This window comes from Toxotes jaculatrix, chromosome 1 (assembly GCF_017976425.1).
Source record: "Toxotes jaculatrix isolate fToxJac2 chromosome 1, fToxJac2.pri, whole genome shotgun sequence".
Lineage (NCBI taxonomy): Eukaryota > Metazoa > Chordata > Actinopteri > Toxotidae > Toxotes > Toxotes jaculatrix.
The window spans coordinates 2,957,173-2,979,017 of NC_054394.1; the positions used below are offsets into that span (position 1 = coordinate 2,957,173).

At 40.5% G+C, this 21,845-nt stretch overlaps 1 protein-coding gene across 3 annotated transcripts in view; it reads left to right on the plus strand.

Moving 5' to 3' along the window:
* lrrk1 (leucine-rich repeat kinase 1) overlaps positions 1-21,845 on the plus strand; it is a 159,144-nt gene extending 137,299 nt beyond the window's left edge. For all 3 annotated transcript variants that reach the window (XM_041032856.1, XM_041032858.1, XM_041032857.1), the window contains 9 exons: positions 8,868-9,062; positions 9,575-9,726; positions 11,152-11,269; positions 11,921-12,037; positions 13,840-14,037; positions 14,176-14,390; positions 15,881-16,324; positions 16,456-16,557; positions 19,549-21,845. In XM_041032856.1, the coding sequence (XP_040888790.1) occupies positions 8,868-9,062; positions 9,575-9,726; positions 11,152-11,269; positions 11,921-12,037; positions 13,840-14,037; positions 14,176-14,390; positions 15,881-16,324; positions 16,456-16,557; positions 19,549-19,726 (1,719 nt within the window). In that variant the 3' untranslated portion in view covers positions 19,727-21,845. The remainder of the gene's footprint in view (positions 1-8,867; positions 9,063-9,574; positions 9,727-11,151; positions 11,270-11,920; positions 12,038-13,839; positions 14,038-14,175; positions 14,391-15,880; positions 16,325-16,455; positions 16,558-19,548) is intronic.

The following is a 21,845-nucleotide window of genomic DNA, read 5'->3' on the forward strand; positions in this document are numbered from 1 at the left end:
CCAAATAAAGTCATACTTTAGTATGACCTGAAAAAGTCATAAAAAACGTCATAGTATAGTAAGGCGTCAAAATGGGCCAAAAAAAGTCATACTTTAGTATGACCTCAAAATGTGCCAAAAAACGTCATAGTATAGTAAGGCCTCAAAATGGGCCAAGAAACGTCATAGTATAGTAAGGCGTCAAAATGGCCCAAAAAAAGTCATACTTTAGTATGACCCCAAAATGTGCCAAAAAACGTCATAGTATAGTAAGGCCTCAAAATGGGCCAAAAAATGTCATACTTTAGTATGACCTCAAAATGTCAAAAAAAACGTCATAGTTTAGTAAGGCATCAAAATGGGCCAAAAAAAGTCATACTTTAGTATGACCTCAAAATGTGATAAAAACATGATAGTATAGTATGGCGTTAAAATGGGCCAAAAAAAGTCATACTTTAGTATGACCCCAAAATGTGCCAAAAAACGTCATACTTTAGTATGACCTCAAAATGGGCCAAAAAAAGTCATACTTTAGTATGACCCCAAAATGTGCCAAAAAACATCATACTTTAGTATGACCTCAAATTGTGCCAAAAAACATCATAGTATAGTAAGGCGTCAAAATGGGCCAAAAAATGTCATACTTTAATATGACCTCAAAATGTGCCAAAAAACGTCATAGTATAGTAAGGCCTCAAAATGGGCCAAAAAACGTCATAGTATAGTAAGGCCTCAAAATGGGCCAAAAAAAGTCATACTTTAGTATGACCTCAAAATGTCATAAAAAACGTCATAGTATGGTAAGGCCTCAAAATGAGCCAAAAAATGTCATACTTTAGTATGACCTCAAAATGTGCCAAAAAACGTCATACTTTAGTATGACCTCAAAATGTCATAAAAAACGTCATAGTATAGTAAGGCCTGAAAATGGGCCAAAAAACGTCATAGTATAGTAAGGCGTCAAAATGGGCCAAAAAAAGTCATACTTTAGTATGACCTCAAAATGTGCCAAAAAACATCATAGTATAGTATGGTGTTAAAATGGGCCAAAAAAAGTCATACTTTAGTATGACCTCAAAATGTGCCAAAAAACGTCATAGTATAGTAAGGCGTCAAAATGGGCCAAAAAGAGTCATACTTTAGTATTACCTCAAAATGTCATAAAAAACGTCATAGTTTAGTAAGGCGTCAAAATGGGCCAAAAAAAGTCATACTTTAGTATGACCTCAAAATGTGCCAAAAAACATCATAGTATAGTATGGCGTTAAAATGGGCCAAAAAAAGTCATACTTTAGTATGACCGCAAAATGTCATAAAAAACGTCATAGTATAGTAAGGCGTCAAAATAGGCCAAAAAAAGTCATACTTTAGTATGACCCCAAAATGTGCCAAAAAACGTCATACTTTAGTCTGACCTCAAAATGTGCCAAAAAACATCATAGTATAGTAAGGCGTCAAAATGGGCCAAAAAAAGTCATACTTTAGTATGACCTCAAAATGTGCCAAAAAACGTCATAGTATAGTAAGGCCTCAAAATGGGCCAAAAAACGTCATAGTATAGTAAGGCGTCAAAATGGGCCAAAAAAAGTCATACTTTAGTATGACCTCAAAATGTGCCAAAAAACATCATAGTATAGTATGGCGTTAAAATGGGCCAAAAAAAGTCATACTTTAGTATGACCTCAAAATGTGCCAAAAAACGTCATAGTATAGTAAGGCGTCAAAATGGGCCAAAAAGAGTCATACTTTAGTATGACCGCAAAATGTCATAAAAAACGTCATAGTATAATAAGGCATCAAAATGGGCCAAAAAAAGTCATACTTTAGTATGACCTCAAAATGTCATAAAAAACGTCATAGTATAGTAAGGCCTCAAAATGGGCCAAAAAATGTCATACTTTAGTATGACCTCAAAATGTCATAAAAAATGTCATAGTATAGTAAGGCATCAAAATGGGCCAAAAAAAGTCATACTTTAGTATGACCTCAAAATGTCATAAAATCATTATAGTATAATAAGGCATCAAAATGGGCCAAAAAAAGTCATACTTTAGTATGACCTCAAAATGTGCCAAAAAACGTCATAGTATAGTAAGGCCTCAAAATGGGCCAAAAAACGTCATAGTATAGTAAGGCGTCAAAATGGGCCAAAAAAGTCATACTTTAGTATGACCCCAAAATGTGCCAAAAAACGTCATAGTATAGTAAGGCCTCAAAATGGGACAAAAAATGTCATACTTTAGTATGACCTCAAAATGTCATAAAAAATGTCATAGTATAGTAAGGCATCAAAATGGGCCAAATAAAGTCATACTTTAGTATGACCTGAAAAAGTCATAAAAAACGTCATAGTATAGTAAGGCGTCAAAATGGGCCAAAAAAAGTCATACTTTAGTATGACCTCAAAATGTGCCAAAAAACGTCATAGTATAGTAAGGCCTCAAAATGGGCCAAGAAACGTCATAGTATAGTAAGGCGTCAAAATGGGCCAAAAAAAGTCATACTTTAGTATGACCTCAAAATGTGCCAAAAAACATCATAGTGTAGTAAGGCGTCAAAATGGGCCAAAAAAAGTCATACTTTAGTATGACCCCAAAATGTGCCAAAAAACGTCATAGTATAGTAAGGCCTCAAAATGGGCCAAAAAATGTCATACTTTAGTATGACCTCAAAATGTCATAAAAAACGTCATAGTTTAGTAAGGCATCAAAATGGGCCAAAAAAAGTCATACTTTAGTATGACCTCAAAATGGGCCAAAAAAAGTCATACTTTAGTACGACCTCAAAATGTGCCAAAAAACGTCATAGTATAGTAAGGCGTCAAAATGGGCCAAAAAAAGTCATACTTTAGTATGACCTCAAAATGTGCCAAAAAACGTAATAGTATAGTAAGGCCTCAAAATGGGCCAAAAAATGTCATACTTTAGTATGACCTCAAAATGTCATAAAAAACATCATAGTATAGTAACGCGTCACAATGGGCCAAAAAAAGTCATACTTTAGTATGACCCCAAAATGTGCCAAAAAACGTCATAGTATAGTAAGGCGTCAAAATGGGCCAAAAAATGTCATACTTTAGTATAACCTCAAATTGTGCCAAAAAACGTCATAGTATAGTAAGGCCTCAAAATGGGCCAAAAAATGTCATACTTTAGTATGACCTCAAAATGTCATAAAAAACGTCATAGTTTAGTAAGGCATCAAAATGGGCCAAAAAAAGTCATACTTTAGTATGACCTCAAAATGTCATAAAAACATGATAGTATAGTATGGCGTTAAAATGGGCCAAAAAAAGTCATACTTTAGTATGACCCCAAAATGTGCCAAAAAACGTCATACTTTAGTATGACCTCAAAATGGGCCAAAAAAAGTCATACTTTAGTATGACCCCAAAATGTGCCAAAAAACATCATACTTTAGTATGACCTCAAAATGTGCCAAAAAACGTCATAGTATAGTAAGGCGTCAAAATGGGCCAAAAAATGTCATACTTTAGTATGGCCTCAAAATGTGCCAAAAAACGTCATAGTATAGTAAGGCCTCAAAATGGGCCAAAAAACGTCATAGTATAGTAAGGCCTCAAAATGGGCCAAAAAAAGTCATACTTTAGTATGACCTCAAAATGTCATAAAATCATCATAGTATAATAAGGCATCAAAATGGGCCAAAAAAAGTCAAACTTTAGTATGACCTCAAAATGTGCCAAAAAACGTCATGGTATAGTAAGGCGTCAAAATGGGCCAAAAAAAGTCATACTTTAGTATGACCTCAAAATGTGCCAATAAATGTCATACTTTAGTATGACCTCAAAATGTCATAAAATCATGAAAGTATAATAAGGCGTCAAAATGGGCCAAAAAAAGTCATACTTTAGTATGACCCCAAAATGTGCCAAAAAACGTCATACTTTAGTATGACCTCAAAATGTGCCAAAAAACGTCGTAGTATAGTAAGGCGTCAAAATGGGCCAAAAAAAGTCATACTTTAGTATGACCTCAAAATGTGCCAAAAAACGTCATAGTATAGTAAGGCGTCAAAATGGGCCAAAAAAAGTCATACTTTAGTATGACCTCAAAATGTCATAAAAAACATCATAGTATAGTAAATCGTCAAAATGGGCCAAAAAAAGTCATACTTTAGTATGACCTCAAAATGTGCCAAAAAACGTCATAGTATAGTAAGGCCTCAAAATGGGCCAAAAAAAGTCATACTTTAGTATGACCTCAAAATGTGCCAAAAAACGTCATAGTATAGCAAGGTGTCAAAATGGGCCAAAAAGAGTCATACTTTAGTATTACCTCAAAATGTCATAAAAAACGTCATAGTTTAGTAAGGCGTCAAAATGGGCCAAAAAAAGTCATACTTTAGTATGACCTCAAAATTTCATAAAAACATCATAGTATAGTATGGCGTTAAAATGAGCCAAAAAAAGTCATACTTTAGTATGACCCCAAAATGTGCCAAAAAACGTCATACTTTAGTATGACTTCAAAATGTGCCAAAAAACGTCATAGTATAGTAAGGCGTCAAAATGGGCCAAAAAAAGTCATACTTTAGTATGTCCTCAAAATGTCATAAAAAACGTCATAGTATAGTAAGGCCTCAAAATGGGCCAAAAAAAGTCATACTTTAGTATAACCTCAAAATGTGCCAAAAAACGTCATAGTATAGTAAGGCCTCAAAATGGGCCAAAAAATGTCATAGTATAGTCAGGCGTCAAAATGGGCCAAAAAACGTCATACTTTAGTATGACCTCAAAATGTGCCAAAAAACGTCATAGTTTAGTATGACCTCAAAATGTGCCAAAAAACGTCATAGTATAGTAAGGAGTCAACATGGGCCAAAAAATGTCATACTTTAGTATGACCTCAAAATGTCATAAAATCATCATAGTATAATAAGGCATCAAAATGGGCCAAAAAAAGTCATACTTTAGTATGACCTCAAAATGTGCCAAAAAACGTCATAGTATAGTAAGGCGTCAAAATTGGCCAAAAAAAGTCATACTTTAGTATGACCTCAAAATGTCATAAAATCATGAAAGTATAATAAGGCATCAAAATGGGCCAAATAAAGTCATACTTTAGTATGACCTCAAAAAGTCATGAAAAACGTCATAGTATAGTAAGGCGTCAAAATGGGCCAAAAAAAGTCATACTTTAGTATGACCTCAAAATGTGCCAAAAAACGTCATAGTATAGTAAGGCCTCAAAATGGGCCAAAAAACGTCATACTTTAGTATGACCTCAAAATGTCATAAAATCATCATTGTATAATAAGGAATCAAAATGGGCCAAAAAAAGTCATACTTTAGTATGACCTCAAAATGTCATAAAAAATGTCATAGTATAGTAAGGCGTCAAAATGGGCCAAAAAAAGTCATACTTTAGTATGACCTCAAAATGTGCCAAAAAACATCATAGTATAGTATGGCGTTGAAATGGGCCAAAAAAAGTCATACTTTAGTATGACTCCAAAATGTGCCAAAAAACGTCATACTTTAGTCTGACCTCAAAATGGACCAAAAAATGGCATACTTTAGTATGACCTCAAAATGTCATAAAAAACATCATAGTATAATAAGGCGTCACAATGGGCCAAAAAAAGTCATACTTTAGTATGACGCCAAAATGTGCCAAAAAACGTCATAGTATAGTAAGGCGTCAAAATGGGCCAAAAAATGTCATACTTTAGTATAACCTCAAAATGTGCCATAAAACGTCATAGTATAGTAAGGCCTCAAAATGGGCCAAAAAATGTCATACTTTAGTATGACCTCAAAATGTCATAAAATCATCATAGTATAATAAGGCATCAAAATGGGCCAAAAAAAGTCATACTTTAGTATGACCTCAAAATGTGCCAAAAAACGTCATAGTATAGTAAGGCGTCAAAATGGGCCAAAAAAAGTCATACTTTAGTATGACCTCAAAATGTGCCAATAAATGTCAAAGTATAGTAAGGCGTCAAAATGGGCCAAAAAAAGTCATACTTTAGTATGACCTCAAAATGGGCCAAAAAAAGTCATAGTATAGTAAGGCGTCAAAATGGGCCAAAAAAAGTCATACTTTAGTGTGACCTCAAAATGTCATAAAAAACGTCATAGTATAGTAAGGCCTCAAAATGGGCCAAAAAATGTCATACTTTAGTATGACCTCAAAATGTCATAAAAAACATCATAGTATAGTAAGGCGTCAAAATGGGCCAAAAAAAGTCATACTTTAGTATGACCCCAAAATGTGCCAAAAAACGTCATAGTATAGTAAGGCCTCAAAATGGGCCAAAAAATGTCATACTTTAGTATGACCTCAAAATGTCATAAAATCATCATAGTATAATAAGGCCTCAAAATGGGCCAAAAAAAGTCATACTTTAGTATGACCTCAAAATGTCATAAAAAACGTCATAGTATAGTTAGGGCGTCAAAATGGGCCAAAAAAAGTCATACTTTAGTATGACCTCAAAATGTCTTAAAAAACGTCATAGTATAGTAAGGCGTCAAAATGGGCCAGAAAAAGTCATACTTTAGTATGACCTCAAAATGTGACAAAAAACATCATAGTATAGTAAGGCATCAAAATGGGCCAAAAAATGTCATACTTTAGTATGACCTCAATATGTGCCAAAAAATGTCATAGTATAGTAAGGCGTCAAAATGTGCCAAAAAAGGTCATACTTTAGTATGACCTCAGATTGTGCCAAAAAACGTCATAGTATAGTAAGGCGTCAAAATGGGCCAAAAAATGTCATACTTTAGTATGACCCCAAAATGCGCCAAAAAACGTCATAGTATAGTAAGACGTCAAAATGGGCCAAAAAAAGTCATACTTTAGTATGACCTCAAAATGTCATACAAAACGTCATAGTATAGTAAGGCGTCAAAATGGGCCAAAAAAGTCATACTTTAGTATGACCTCAAAATGTGCCAAAAAACGTCATAGTATAGTAAGGCGTCAAAATGGGCCAAAAAATGTCATACTTTAGTATGACCGTAAAATGTCATAAAATCATCATAGTATAATAAGGTGTCAAAATGAGCCAAAAAATGTCATACTTTAGTATGACCTCAAAAAGTACCAAAAAACGTCAAAGTATAGTAAGGCGTCAAAATGCCGCTGTTGCGGTGTGTTCCGTGCTCTCAGAGTCATTTTATTGCGGGAATACTAGGCTACAATTTTATCTCGTCTCATTTTTCTGTTTAAGAAGTCAGACGTTGCATGGACAGAGCAGCTCCGTCAGTAAGCGGCTGCTGTTGTTTGTGTGCTGCTGTAACTGTAAGTGAATAGTGGATGGATACAGCAGCGGAATCCGGTAAATATTAAACATTTTAATATGCTATTATTATTATTGTTATTTTTATTGTTATTAATATGACAATAATAATACATTCTTTAAAAAAATTCTTAACATCATTTTAGATAATAAATTCAAAGAGTTGTAACATTAACTTTTAAGATGAGTTTTGGCTTTATTTCTTATGTAGTATGACCTCAATAAAAGATTAATTATTATTTCAAGTGCTGTGGTGTTATAGTTTGTAAGGAACTGACCTTCAGGTACGAGCACTCACTGTGTGTCGCGGGCGCACAGGGTCGAGCTAGTCGGGTCGGACTCAGGGACTGTGTCGTGTCGAGTTAAGTGAGGCCGGTTCTCAGCCGGCTGACCCATAGAGTAACCGCCTCTCCGCCAAATATGGAAAGTACACTCCCACTAAAATCCAAGATGGCGCAGCTCAAATGCCGATGGTTTGGTCACAAAACCGACTCCCCGAAACCAATGGGTGACGTCACGGGTGCTACGTCAGTGTTTTATACAGTCTATGAACGTTAGACTGGGATGATTCCGCATCGCTGGACTGGGTGAAACTAATATTTTGCATATTAAGGGGGGATACGAATGGACCCTCCCAATTTAAGATGATCCCTGTTTCTACTGAAATGTGATTGGCTCAGCCGCTCAGTCAGTCATCAAACTGTCAAAAGAAAACAAGAAAGACAGGCCAGGTACATTAAGAAAGAAGCCACAGACACACACACACACACACACACACACTTAATTGCTTTTATTTGAGCAAAACCACATGCAAGCAATACACAAAGCATGTTCTTTTCCATGTTTTCATGCTACCAAATAAAGCAGAAATTGAACAGAATTTTGCCAGTCTTTTTGCCTCTGTTCTCCGCGCACACACACACACTAGTTTTAACATAGTGTTTGAGTATGCATAGTATGTGTGAGCATATGTAGCTTACTTATGTACACTCTACTTACTGTATATCATGTACTGTATATCATTAGATTGTTTTTATATTGCAAATAAAGTATTATGTTAAAATCACAGTTCCACTTACATCCGTTGTGCGATCGGGTAAAAGGCCTCTCCAAACCAAGCTCCCGGGCTGAATTTCAACCCCAGCCCGCTCCTGATGTGGAGCATCTGTCAATCAGTGTCTCCACTTATCAGTAATAGTCAGGCTATCACTTCCATTCCCCTCCTGCCCAGTATTAACCTGCTGATAAGTATGTCATTATAGTTTCCTGGTATCAGAGTATTGATACTGTGTGTTTTACACCTGCTCTTACTGCATCTTGGTTTTCTGTGATTTGACTATGAAGTTTTCCCATGTGTTTAAACATGCTTCCCTTGCTGTGCCTCCACAGGGATTTCAGTTTTATCTTTTTCTTTTTATCTATTTCATCGACTTTCCTGGCGTGTATTACACAACCTACCTCCAGCCTGCATACTCATTTAAATTCAAGGCTGTGTTTCATGTGTGACAACATTGCATATAAATCTGCCTGGAATTCTGACTGACCTCCAGTCAGGTATAAATCTGAGACCTGACCTTGACATTCCTTGTTTTTCCCTCCATTGTCGCTGCCTGAAGGTGGACATGTTCTCCTATGGCATGGTGCTGTATGAGCTGCTAACAGGTCGAAGGCCAGCGTTGGGACAGCACCAGCTTCAGATAGCGAAGAAGCTCGCCAAAGGCATACGGCCCGTGCTGGGCAGCCCAGAGGAGGTTCAGTTCCACTGCCTCCACGCCATGCTGACTGAATGCTGGGACACCAAGCCTGAGAAGGTGAGCCCCCCTCTACTGTACTGCTCAGGATGGGGCTACGAGCATGTCATAGCATGCAGTCTGTCTGCAGCTGTCCAGAGGACAACAATATTAGTAGATAATATAACTGCTGCTGTGTAGAAATAATTTTAGAAGTATAAACTGGACATTAAGTAACAGCCAGAAGCTGTTTCAGCTGTATTAAATAAAAATAAATAAATAAATAAAAAATTAAGTTGTATTAAATATCTCCCAGAACTTACTGTAGCATAGTAATGTTTCAGTTTTATCAACTAATTCAGTTGTTTCACAACCAGTTGCATTAGAGGTCTTAAGGTTTTACTCAGCAGGAGGCAGGAGCTTAAATCCACTGATGTTCTGGAATAACACAGCAGATTAAAGTTACTCTGTGTGTGTGTGTGTGTGTGTGTGCGTGTGTGTGTGTGTGTGTGTGTGTGTGTGTGTGTGTGTGTGTGTGTGTGTGTGTGTGTGTGTGTGTGTGTGTGTGTGTTTGTGTGTGCGTGCGCACGCAGAGGCCGGTGGCCATGCAGTGTGTGAGGCAGATGCAGGAGCCCAGCTTCCCCTGCCTCAGGTATGTGTTGTCCTGTGACAGCCATTCGCAGCTCTTCCTGTCCCAACTGCAGGGATACAGTGCTGTGTTCTGGAATGGAGACAAGGAAGACAGGTTTGTTTCATCTCTTTTGGTTTGCTCATAACTGCTTTTCATTTTGGCCTTAATGCATGAAGACAATTGTTGTCTTCATAGTTATGCATTTCTTGGGTTTTCTTCCCTTCACAGACACACTACTATCAGTGCTTTTCACACATTTCAACTACAACAGCTCAGTATTAATATGTAATATTTGATCTTCAGTCTTGTGGTAAAAAGATGCAAGGAAGTACTGCAGTATAGGGATGTCCCAGTTAAAGGAGGTGTGGTTCACCTCAGTAATGTCACTGAAATGGACACAGAGGGAAAATGCCTTGACTGGTTTGATTCCAGATTCTGAGGATAGCTCCTCTCTGACCTGATAGCTTTATTAAAAATGTGATTTGGTTTGCATATTTGTTGTGTCACATTATCTAAGATTTGTGTAGAAAATGATGATGATGATGATGATAAAGGTCAGCAGTCCCATTTTTATTGGACAGCTGGCCTCTATCGTCAGCAGTGACCTTGTGATTGTTAACATGGACACAGAATGTGGGCATGACAGTGGTCAGAGTTTTGTGTACATAGCACACATTCCTGCTTTCTAAAATTACTGTTAAAGTCCTTCAGCTCATAATGATCTGTCTCCTCTGCCGCGTTCACCCTCAGCCCAGCCTCTCACTCCAGCTCACTGACTGGGATGAGGATGACTTCACTTTAATAAGACCTTCACAGGCAAGGACATTCCCTCGGGTCTCAGGGGGACTATAAAAGTGTCTAGTTTTCATTTTAAATTTAGGATCTCAGGATTTTAAGCTCTCTTTACTTTCACAAAAGAAGGAGTGGAAGTTTTATAAGTACATACTAACCCAAGCACTTTCTTATGAACACTATACCACATGACCTTCCTCTGAACTTCTGCTCCATGTTCACATGATTCATCACATCATTCAAGCTGCCAATCTCCTGTTCTACCACATCCCAAAGGAGTTCTACTGGATTCAGGTCTGGAGACTGAGGAGGACTCTGAAGTTCACTGAACTCACTGTCATGTTCATGAAAGCAGTTTGACTTTAGCTTTGTGACATGGAGCATTATCCTGCTGGAAGTAGCCATTAGAAGATGGTGAACTGTGGTCAAAGCCTAAGTGAACACATTCAAAATGAATTCTACAATGGTCCTGTGTGAGTGCACAGCTGTGGTAAAGGTGACCTATGAATGGATGTTTGCTGTGGTCAGTGTGTGTAATATCATTCAAACATTCAGCTTTATTTTACCTTCCAGCTCAGTGGTTCAGACAAAATGGCAGCTGCATCACCAGATGTGAGCAATTAAACTGACTTGCAACCTCCAAAGCAGCTAGAATCCTGTGTGTGTGTGTGTGTGTGTGTGTGTGTGTGTGTGCGTGTGTCTGTGTCTGTGGTCATCTCTGTATTGCTGTGTGTGTGTGTTGAATAGGAACTACAGTGTGGTGAATGTGGACAAGGGCCAGGTGGAGGTGAAGAGGATGTCGTGTCCAGGCAGCAGGATCAGCTGTCAGATGAAGATGTGTAACACTCTGTGGATGGCCACTGAGGTACACACCACCTGAGCCATCACCACCTGAAATCACATTCTACTTGATTTCTGTTTACATCAAACAGTACCTGTTCTTCTCAAAGCCAGGATGAGCCAGAATATCCACCATGGCAGGGACCACATTTAACACACCTCCTGGAAATACCTGGAATATTCTTAAATGCAGCTTCCAAGGCAATTTACAGAATTCATTAAAAAAAAAATATCCTGGAAAATAACTGAGTCTGAGTTTTTCTAATGTTCTCTAAACATGGCAGGCAGCTGTCAGAAAGCCAGCTCAATGTATTTTTTCACAGACATCTGGACGCTGACATTAGGACACTGTCCAGGAATGAGATAATGTTAAAATCACATAAACACAGTTAAGTTGTGTAATGCTCTAATTTACTGGAGAGGTTTTCACACTTGAACACCAGCTGTTAGTTAAATAATCTGATATTTCCAGAACTTAACGTCTTTAGAGAGTTTTTGCTTTTCTGTCACAAGGCTTTCATAAAAATCTTTGTGAGTGAGAGTGAACAGTAAACAGAGCCTAGACTGGTGTGTGTCAAAACCTGCATTTGAGATTGTGTGTCCCTGACATGCTGTATGCTCTGGAGCTTTACACTAAAAATGTGTTCTTTATTGTTGTAATGTGATTGTGTCATAGGAGCAGGAGGTGTTCATCTACAGTCTCAAAGACATGTGTCCACTCAGTCAGCCCCAGAAACAGTTCTCCTGTCCAGCCATCATCACCTGCCTCTTCCCTGTTCCAGCAATAGAACAGGTCAGCTTGTGTTCCAACACACACACACACACACACACACACACACACACACACACACACACACACACATACACACACACACACAGAAACACACAAGATGTTGTCAGTCATCACTGTGTCAGTACCGTGAAACAGAGAAGCAGGTTTACGAGAGGATCGTCACCTGTTTGAATCCCTGGACTGGTATGAAAATGTAGGCCAGCAGTACTAAGTGTCATTACCCAGAAACCATGCGAGGTGACGTTAATAAACTGCCTCCAAATGCTCAGTTTGTTAATAATACAGAAGCCCAGATTCTACAGAGCCCAGCAGCTGTTGGGATAAATGTTTTTTTTTAATCATTTATGCACATAAATTAGTCATTAGTACGGAAAACAGTCATTTGTTCCCTGAAATGAGTCATTTTTGTGCCAACAATTAACAGAAGAGCTGATCGGCCCATGAACATATGTCGACTAATAGTACATAGCTCTAGTGTCTCAGCTGTCAGCGTTGACAGGATGCTGCTTTGTACTGCAGGGCATTGTTGTGATGCGTGCACATCATTATGTAAATGTGAGTTTTACACGTTGGTCTGAATAAAACCCAGAGTTTCATTTCCGTTACTTGACAGCAGTGTGAGTACACCACATCTCATGTGTAACATGTCTGTGACTCTTCCAGCACAGCACAGGTCTGAACTGAATACTGTCAGGTTTACATAAAGACTACAGCAGCACAAGACTCAATGAACACAGAAATGAAATGCAGTTATTCATCGTGTGTGACGCACAAATGAAATTAAATCAGTTCATTAAAATTCTCAGTAGTTGAGGTTTTGTCAGATCAATCTACAAAAAAGATTTTTAAACTGCATCCATATCAATAATCAGACCAGCCCCTGGCCCCCAACGCCCAGACAGCATGACTGAGAGTGTGAGACACATGTTTTTGTGGGAAAAGTTGTTTTATGGTCTGTACTGCTGCTCCCCCTCTGACCTCTGACCTGCTGCCCTGCTACCAACCTATACACAACTGCTATGTTACCTTTAACTGTTACCTTTTGAAGTGTCGGTGATGGAATCCAGGTGTTATCAAGGGGCGGTCGTACAACTCTGCAATTGTGATTTGTTAAAGGATACCTTCACATTTTTGAATAATTCTCACAAGCCATATCTGCCATTAAGAGAGTTACTGGTGGATATAATCATTCCTCCTTTCCTCCTGTGAAAGGAGGAAAATCCTTAACATGATTTCACAAGAGATGGAGGAGAGAAGCTGTAATTCTGTGCCAGAATGCATCATAAAGTTTAGCTGAGGCTGATTCAAGGCTTCAGTTAGATAAAACAAGGTGGAATATGTATCCTGGTTTTTGCATACAGGTTTATCGCAGCCATTTTTCTTTTCATTTAGGTGATGCAAGCACTAGGACATAGCTCTCCACTGAGTCTCAGCAAGGAAACACTGTCTTGGGAAACATAAACAGGTCACTCTGTTCTTAAAAGACCACAACTTCAAACTACTGGAGCCTTTTTATTTTTTTTCATCAAAGGAGGACTGTGAATTTTGTCCGGATAATCATGATTTGTGTTACTGGTTTTTGCTGACTCAGCCTGTAAGGAGCTGCTTTTCAGGCTGAGGATGTTTACAACACTGAATACGGCCTCATTGTGCAGCACAACAATGTCACACATCTCAAGAGTGAATAGGCCTCTCTGAAACAACATTTAGACAATGCAACACAAAACTTTCCATTGTCAGAGTCTTAGAGTGTAAGCTGATTAAAATGTAAATGTAAAACCATCTCTTCCTCATCTGTCAAGAATCGGGCCAAAGTGTTTGCGGGGATGTCTGACGGCTTGGTGGCAGTGTACAGCTTGGTGGACGACCTTCCTCAGTATGGAGAAACCTACCTGTGTTCACACACCCTTAACAAAACGGTGTTCGGTCTTAAGGACTCAGATCCCAGACAGAGACCCTACCCAGTCAGGAGCATGGCTCTGGTCAGCAGTGGTTCCCAGGTGAGAAAATCACCAATTAGAAATGCATTGATCATAACATTATTTTTGATGAATCACTTATGTGTTTGCATTATGGGTGTTGATTTAACTCCCCCACCCTCACTGTGCTGTTACTGTCACTCACCCTGTGTTTATCAGTTATGGTTCTCCAATGGTCCGGGTGTGCTGGTCATCGACTGTCAGAGTCTTCAGGCAGTTCGAAGGCTTGAGCCCTACAGTCCACCGTCTTCCATCATATCCATGGCAACCAGCTTCAGTCTGTGGGGAGAGGAGGCTGTCTGGACCCTGGATGACCACATCAACACCCTGCTGCTCTACCACGCTGCCTCCTATGAACTCTGTGCCAAGTACTGGTGAGTGGAACATGGTGGATGGTGAACATTTCAAAGAACAGTTGCATCTATATACACTTCAGTCTGTGATTAGCACAAAAAGATATAGTAGACACAGACAGGTGACAGTGAAAGGAAAAACTTAACTACAAGTCTCTGGACTCTACTGAGGGATGAACATTCCTCCTGAAGATACGCCCTCATCTGCTGTTTTGATGGTGGTGGTGGAAAACGTTATTGAACACGTCAGCCCAAAATCTCCCATAGGTGTTCAGATCTGGTGACTGTGAAGGCCACAGCATTCAGTGACACCCCCCCACCGTGCCCTATGGATGGGGGCATATTCATCCTCATTTTTCAAGTTTTTCCTTTAATTTGTCACCTGTCTGACAGTGACAATTTAACAGTATGTGTGAGCTCATTTATAAAAATGTCACTGCAGAAATACCAAAGAAATGTGTCAGGCCATTTCCAAACTATACCTCCATGAAAGAGCTTGTCCACCAGGGTGCACTGTCACGTTCTTTGTGAAACTCTAAATCGGTCCATTTGGTCTGTTAAACTCTGTACATTTGAGGGCTGCCTGTAAATACGGATGGTTCTAATCATCACTCTAGGACTGTGTAAAAATGTCCCGTTTTTACGGATGGATATGTACCTGACAGTTTCTTTGCACGGGGCAGTAACTTCCTGGAGTCTTATCATGACCGTGAGGTTGCAAGGCACCCAGCAACGACCCCAAGAATCAACTCCAGAGAGGTGTTTCTTAAACAAGACCTGCCTTGAAATAACCTAACAAACTGAACCAGGATTAAACTGTTTCATAAAGGTGGTTAGGAGCTACATCAAGTCTGGAGAGTGATTATGTAAAAAGCAAATATAGAAATATCAGACTTTTTCAGCTCTCCGATATCATTATTGGTAATGGTCTTCAGTATCAGAATGAACTGGGATAAGGTGCGAAGACTCCAGCTTAGTCCCTCTGTAGCAATGATGTAGGTGAATTCTGTAAAGCAACAGTAAGGAAACATGGAGCTTCTATCTGTCTAAAGGGGCTGTTTGAAAACCATATATTCAGTTTGACCGGTTTTCCTTATGTCTTCAGGCAGTTGCGTCAGAGAGTGGGGTGCGTTCAGAGATATTCCTGATGTGGGTCTGTGAAGCCCATTCAGACACTGTGCATGATACTGAGCTGCAAAGTAAACCTGACAGTGACTGATGTTAACTAAAGCTGCTGAGTGAAGCAGAGCGGCCCCTGACCTTCCTCATCCATGATTATTATAACATGATACCTGTGTTACTTGAGGTTGGCCGGCTAATGCTAATTGAGAAGTTGCACTCTCACATTAATGATGTAATACACTCTTTTCCTGATGCAGTCTTCATTCGTCTGACACTCACAGCTGTGCTTTTACAGTTGAGCAGGAGAAAAAAAGCTGCTGATGCCGGAATTGAAACATAATTGAGCTTTGATTTGACTGGCTGTTTATGAGTTCATGTCACGGTTTCAGCTGCAGAGACATCAATCCTCTACGAGACATCTTCACTGTGCAGCGTCCCACGGGGGTTTCCACAGTGACAGCCAATGACCTCAAGACCACGGAAAAGGAGGAGAAGCTGGAATGGACTAATGGAGAAGTGACGCTGATCTATAGCGAGGATGCGGGCACTCAGATCATCCAGCACCAGGATTCGCTGACAGACTACTGCTCCATATCATCCAACTGCTCCCTGGAGCCGCTGGGCTCAGACTGTTCCAGCACCGCCGACCTTGGCTCGTTTTCCACCCACACCAGTGTTCCACCGCCAGCAGACCGGCATGGGACGGGTAACGAGCAGGACCAGGAGGCATCTGCCAATCCTGATCTGGACTCTGCAGAGACTGTCAACCCCACAATGCCTCATCTGCAAGCCTTCACTGTGCTGCCAGTGAATGGAACTCTGTGGATCCCCAGGTACAAAGTAGTGCACAACACCTGAACACCACACAGCAAGCACCATAAAACACTGTTACTCATACACAATGAAAGGGGCATATTCTTGCTGATCGCGCGTGCTGGGTGCTGTGTGTTTTGTCGTTTACCAGGCGCGGAGGTGATGTCATGGTCATCGAGATGCAGTCACACGGCGATCAGCTGATGGGGCGTGTCATCGCCGTCCTCAGTCCACCTGGATGTTCCTCTTTGGGGTGAGCTCAGTTCCTGTTAAGAGCAGTGCTGTTCACATGAAACATGATTCAGCTTCCTGTTTGTGATGAGATCACCTATTCATTCATTGAGCCAAATATTTGTCTCCCAGTTTATAAGTCAGTGAATTCTGATTCAACTGTTACCAAGTTTATGAAAACAACTGTATCATGACATGTCAAATTTCCAGATAGTTTGTGGTATCATGTCGCATTAGAAAATACTATGATCTCCATGTAGGTACCATGTATTAAACTGCCCCTCCGCAGTGCTTCATATAAGGAGCATGCTCCATGATAAAAAAGCAGTTGTAGGGAAGTTAGAGGCTCAGCTCTGTGCAGCAGATGCAGTATCCAGAAACAGTACTATGAGCCAATATGAGATAAAGTGAGTCCATTGAGGCAGAATCTAAAAACAATTTGCTGCACCCTCTCAACCAGAGAACTTTAGTTATGGCTGAAAGCTTATTGTCAGCCACGGCACTCATTTTCATTTTCCACCAGAACACCAGCAACCTGTGATCCACAGGAGCAGAGCAGAGAGGACCTATGGCTATATGCAGGTTATACACTGAAATAACACAAGAAAATAAACATCTCAACAACTAAATGTTGGTAGATATTGTATTTAAGTGATGTTGCACAGGTCTTATTGACTCCAAATATTATATATGGAGGTGCTCCATGGCCCTCTAAAATTTGCTTAGTCCGTCACCCTGCAATAGAGTAAAGCCCAGTGATAATCCGACCCCGCTGTCCCACGCGTCTGTGCAAGGGCAAGCTCAACCCCAAATGCGAATGAGCTCCACCCCTGTTTTCTTAGCCCCCCCCCCTCGCATGGCCCCAAGCTCCACCCCTACAGGTTACAACAGCTGCCACTGTCCTCATTTGAGATGAACTGCACGTCACCTGGAAATCAGACAAGAGCAGGCATGATGGACAAGGAGCAAGTAGCTTAATGAAATGACTGGGGCTCCCTGTGACAGTCGTGATAGGCAGGGGTAAAATTGGAACCGCGTCCTGGCTCCCTCTATTAATAAGTAAATAAATCTGATTAGCAGTTTCATACATAACAATATGGGCCAGTGAACCATCAAAAAAAACTTTAGTTTCACAGGAAAATCAGAGTGAATTGATGATCCAGGGGTCATCACACTGTCACTCACTGTCTACTGGCAAAAGGCAATAGTAAGATTATCTCCATAACTGAGTGAACATGTTGGCTGGACAGCTCTTCTGCTCCGTGAGCCTCAGTGTCAGTGAAGCAGACTGCTTCTCACAAGGCAAAGCAGTTTGTTAGTGTGGGAATAAACTGATGTTTCAGCTGAAGGCAAACCGTGGAAAACAGTTCAGATTTGACCTGTGATGAAAGATGTAAGTGGAGATGTAAGGTATAATGTAGGCAGATGCACATGTCATATTGTCTTTACTGAACCTAAAATGAAAATTACAATGATGAACAAAGTTCAAGGTGTAATCAGTTTAAGACTTACATGTCAGTCTTGAAGGGAGGATTTGAACATTCTGCCCACTGTTCATCTAAGGTTAAAAAGAAGGACAAAGTTGAATGTTAAAAAAGAAGCACACATGATCTAATTCTGTACATTTTAAAGTGTGAATCTTTTGAGTTGTGTTTATGTGGAGGTTCATGATGACCAAGAAAAGAGCAGGAAAGATTGATAAGCATGAGTGGATAGAGTTCTATTCTGAAGCAAAATCATTCAGCTCACAGCAACTCAGACCTGTACAGTACATTGAATAACTTTGTTTTGCCGTCTTTAGTTTTAGATAGACTTTACCTTCCTTTTTTTTTCATTTTAATTCACGTGGCAATAAGTTCTTTCTAACATTAAACATTAGTGAGTTGTAAATTGTGTTTTCCTCCTTCTGCATGGAGCCCAGTTTGAGCTCTGCTTCAGCCTATTCACTGTTGGGGGAGGACGGGCCAAAGAGCTGTATGTGAATGTACTGATGCAGCCTCAATAAAGCGTAGCAAGATCCTTCATCATGTACTTAAGGTGCTTTGCTGAGTCTGTAATTATTTCTGTAAAGAAGCTGGCAGCTGGTCCTTTTGCAGAAAGGACTTCTGTGTGAGCTCCAACAAAGGGGGCCTGGCCTTTTAGCAGCAGGCAATAAAAGAGCCACCTAAAATAGGGTCCTTAATAAGCAGTTATTACATGGTGCACCTGTAACAGAGGTGACACATTGGGAGGTCATAGCTGAGGTCAAGGGAGGGGTCATCCAGCCTGCAGGCCTTCATTTATAGTGCGTAGCTGCTGGTGTTGTTCTTTATGATAATACTGCCTGTTTGACTCCATTACAGATGTCACGTTTACACCCTGAGTTATTGTGTAATGTGTCTGTTAGTTCATGTGTGGGCCTGATGTCTCTCACAGCTCCTGGTGACTTCACAGAGCACAGCCTCACCACACCGGTTCTTGTAATCAGGAGGCTGTATATCACAGAACGTGAACTAACATCAGGAGAGGATAATCATACGCCTCTGAAAGATGAAACAACAATGGAAGGACATAATTCAGGGTTGTTCTGCATGATACATGGGTGGTTGAGCTCAGGATGCAGGGTCACCAGAAGCCCTCCTTCTCCCCCCAAAACACTTTGTGTCACAGCCTTCATAAATTAGACTGAGTTCAAAAGTCGATTGCTTTGTCCTGTTCTTTAACATGTCTTCCATGACAAATAGCTTAGGAGAAAACTTTTTAGAAAAGAGAGGTGCAGGAATTTTGGTCACCAGCTCAAAAACCAATAGTAAGCTCTGTGCTAACAGTATTTTCAGTATCCTCAGTGGCTTTCCAAGGAGCCGCTTCCTAGAACTGCCCACAAGCTTCCAGGAAAAGCTAATTACAGTGCACAGAGATGTCCCACCAACTTTAGCTCCTTCTCCAAACTGCATCCCTCTCTTTTCCTCACAGATCGATCTATCTCTCTCTCTCGTGCGCGTCCCTCACTCCCTCTTCTCTCCCTTTCTCTTAGGATCTTGGAGGAGGCAGCACTAGTGGCAAAGGACACAGTTGTATGTGGCTTTCATAAGGAAAACATGGAGTGGTGCCTGTGTGTCTGGAGGGGCTGGGGCTGCCACGAGCTGGAAGTCTTCTACCAGTCCTACGAGGAACTGGGCCGCTTGGAGACCAGCATGAGGAAAAGAAGGTAGCTGTTGTGCTGCGACAGCGAGGCGCAGAATCGCAGCTCTGTATGGAGGGAGAGCCGAGGGGAATACACACCGACAGACTGCCAGTGTTCGGAGCAGGGGGCGGCCGAATGCTGACATCAGGGCAACGTAGGAGGGAGGGGCGGGGGGGGGGGGGGAGGTCTGCCATAAGGGCCGAGCCTCAAGCTGTGCACAGTGGCTATATCCCCTCACTACATACCTTAGCAGCAGTAATACATTCAGACCTGAAGAATCAGTAATCTCACTGCAGACATGAAAAGCCATGAAGCTGAGTCACAGATCAACGTTGCCAGAACAAAACGTAGAAGTGAAGTGAGTGACTTTACTTCTGCTCAGAGGTTTTAATGTTGCATTTTCATATTTAGAGCAGTCCATCAGCCACTTTGGTATGACTGGGCCGCAGTTCAAGACGTGGTGGACTGTTTGAGTCTGAGTCCAGCTGCTGCAGTCTATTGTTTATTCTTTGTCAGTCTATTTCAGACTTCCTTCATTTAGCTATTCCGGTCCGCGACTTCGCTCCGGCTGGAGGTGACACTGGATGGGGACATTCTCTGCTTTTAAATGAGACTGGTGTTGGAATTATGCTGCTGGTAAACAGCTGTGTTTGTTCTAGAAACAGAGAGCAGGTTGTAGATGTGTGGATGGCAGTGACACTGACACTCTCACACACTCAGAACACAGTGTTCCTCTCTTTTCCAGTATATTTCAGCTCTAAACTGTGCCATATGAATCTGCATGCCAGCTGCAGCTCCCACTGTTACCAGAGTGGCCTGTAAGCAACAAACTAACATCTGTGTTCTGTGCAACATTATGCAACGGAGCAGTTGTTCCCAGCTTTTGGCAAGTTCCTACAGATAAAACAGCTCTTTTTAAACAAAGCTCGGTTTTGGCCTCAGACTCCATTATGTTCTCTGTTTGCCTCTGTTCCTCTGTCATTGTTGTCACTAGAAAACCTGATTGAGATGAAACATGTTTTGGGGGGTTTAGCTCTTTATTAGGTAGTGGTTTTCATTGTTAGTGGTCTGCCTTTGCCTCACAGGGTTCACATTACCCTCACAATGCACAAGGGATTCACAGGAAATGATGCAGCACGTTCTGGACGTGATGGAGAAGACAGAGGCTGTTGCATGTGCACGATTTACATAATGTAGAAGACAACAGCAATTCAGTAGAACCATGCTGCTCTTTCAGTCTTCATTAAAACAACGTGCTGCGATGACTCCTCTCAGCTGTAGTTTGTTTGGCTGGGCTGTAAACACATACGCCAGTTGTTCTGAGGCTGTTGTGTTTCTGACAGAGTGGTTGGCCAAGGAGCTGCCACCAGTGGTCAATACATGAATAATTTCAAACAGAACTCTGGGACCTGTTTTATTAAAATCCACATGCTGCTGATCACCAGTAACCGCATGTGTCAACAAATTGGCCAGGACAATCAGAAGAACTGTAACTTTAAAGTGAATTTACTTAAGCTTATCACGGGTGTGTTGTTGTTGAAATGCAGCATATGCCAGAGCAGGTTAGTCTGGGAACAGTTTTCAGCTTTTCAGAAACGCTGATGAAGGAAAACCCACTGAGTCACAGATGTTAGTGGAACAGAGTCTATCTACAGGAGGGGGGAAAGACTTTGGCTCTGTCTAGGCTAGCTATATACCAGCCATGTGTTCACATGGGATATTTTATTCACTTTGTTTGGACCGAAACATCAGGATTATCACCAAAGATGACTGAAGCTGAAGAAACTGCAAGAGAAGACTGTTAAAATGTTTCCTACCAAATCACATCAGTCAGTTCCACTGCAGCGTAACCTGTGTGAGAGAAAGGGAAGAAAAACCAGTGTGTGGCTCATTACTCCCCACGAGGTTTTACATATTCAAATCTTTTTTTCTTTTTTTTCCCAGCCAAATAGTTTTGTTGACTTAAAGTAGCACAGTTACAGATGATCTACAGGGGCCAGTAAAGACATGTATATAGTCCATAACAGCCTTGAAGAAAGGCAGAGGTTATTTATTTATCAGAATGTATAATGAGCGTATATTGCAATAGAAATTGTTGTGTACTTAATCACTGTACAGTATGGCACTGAATAAAGTTCTTATGATAA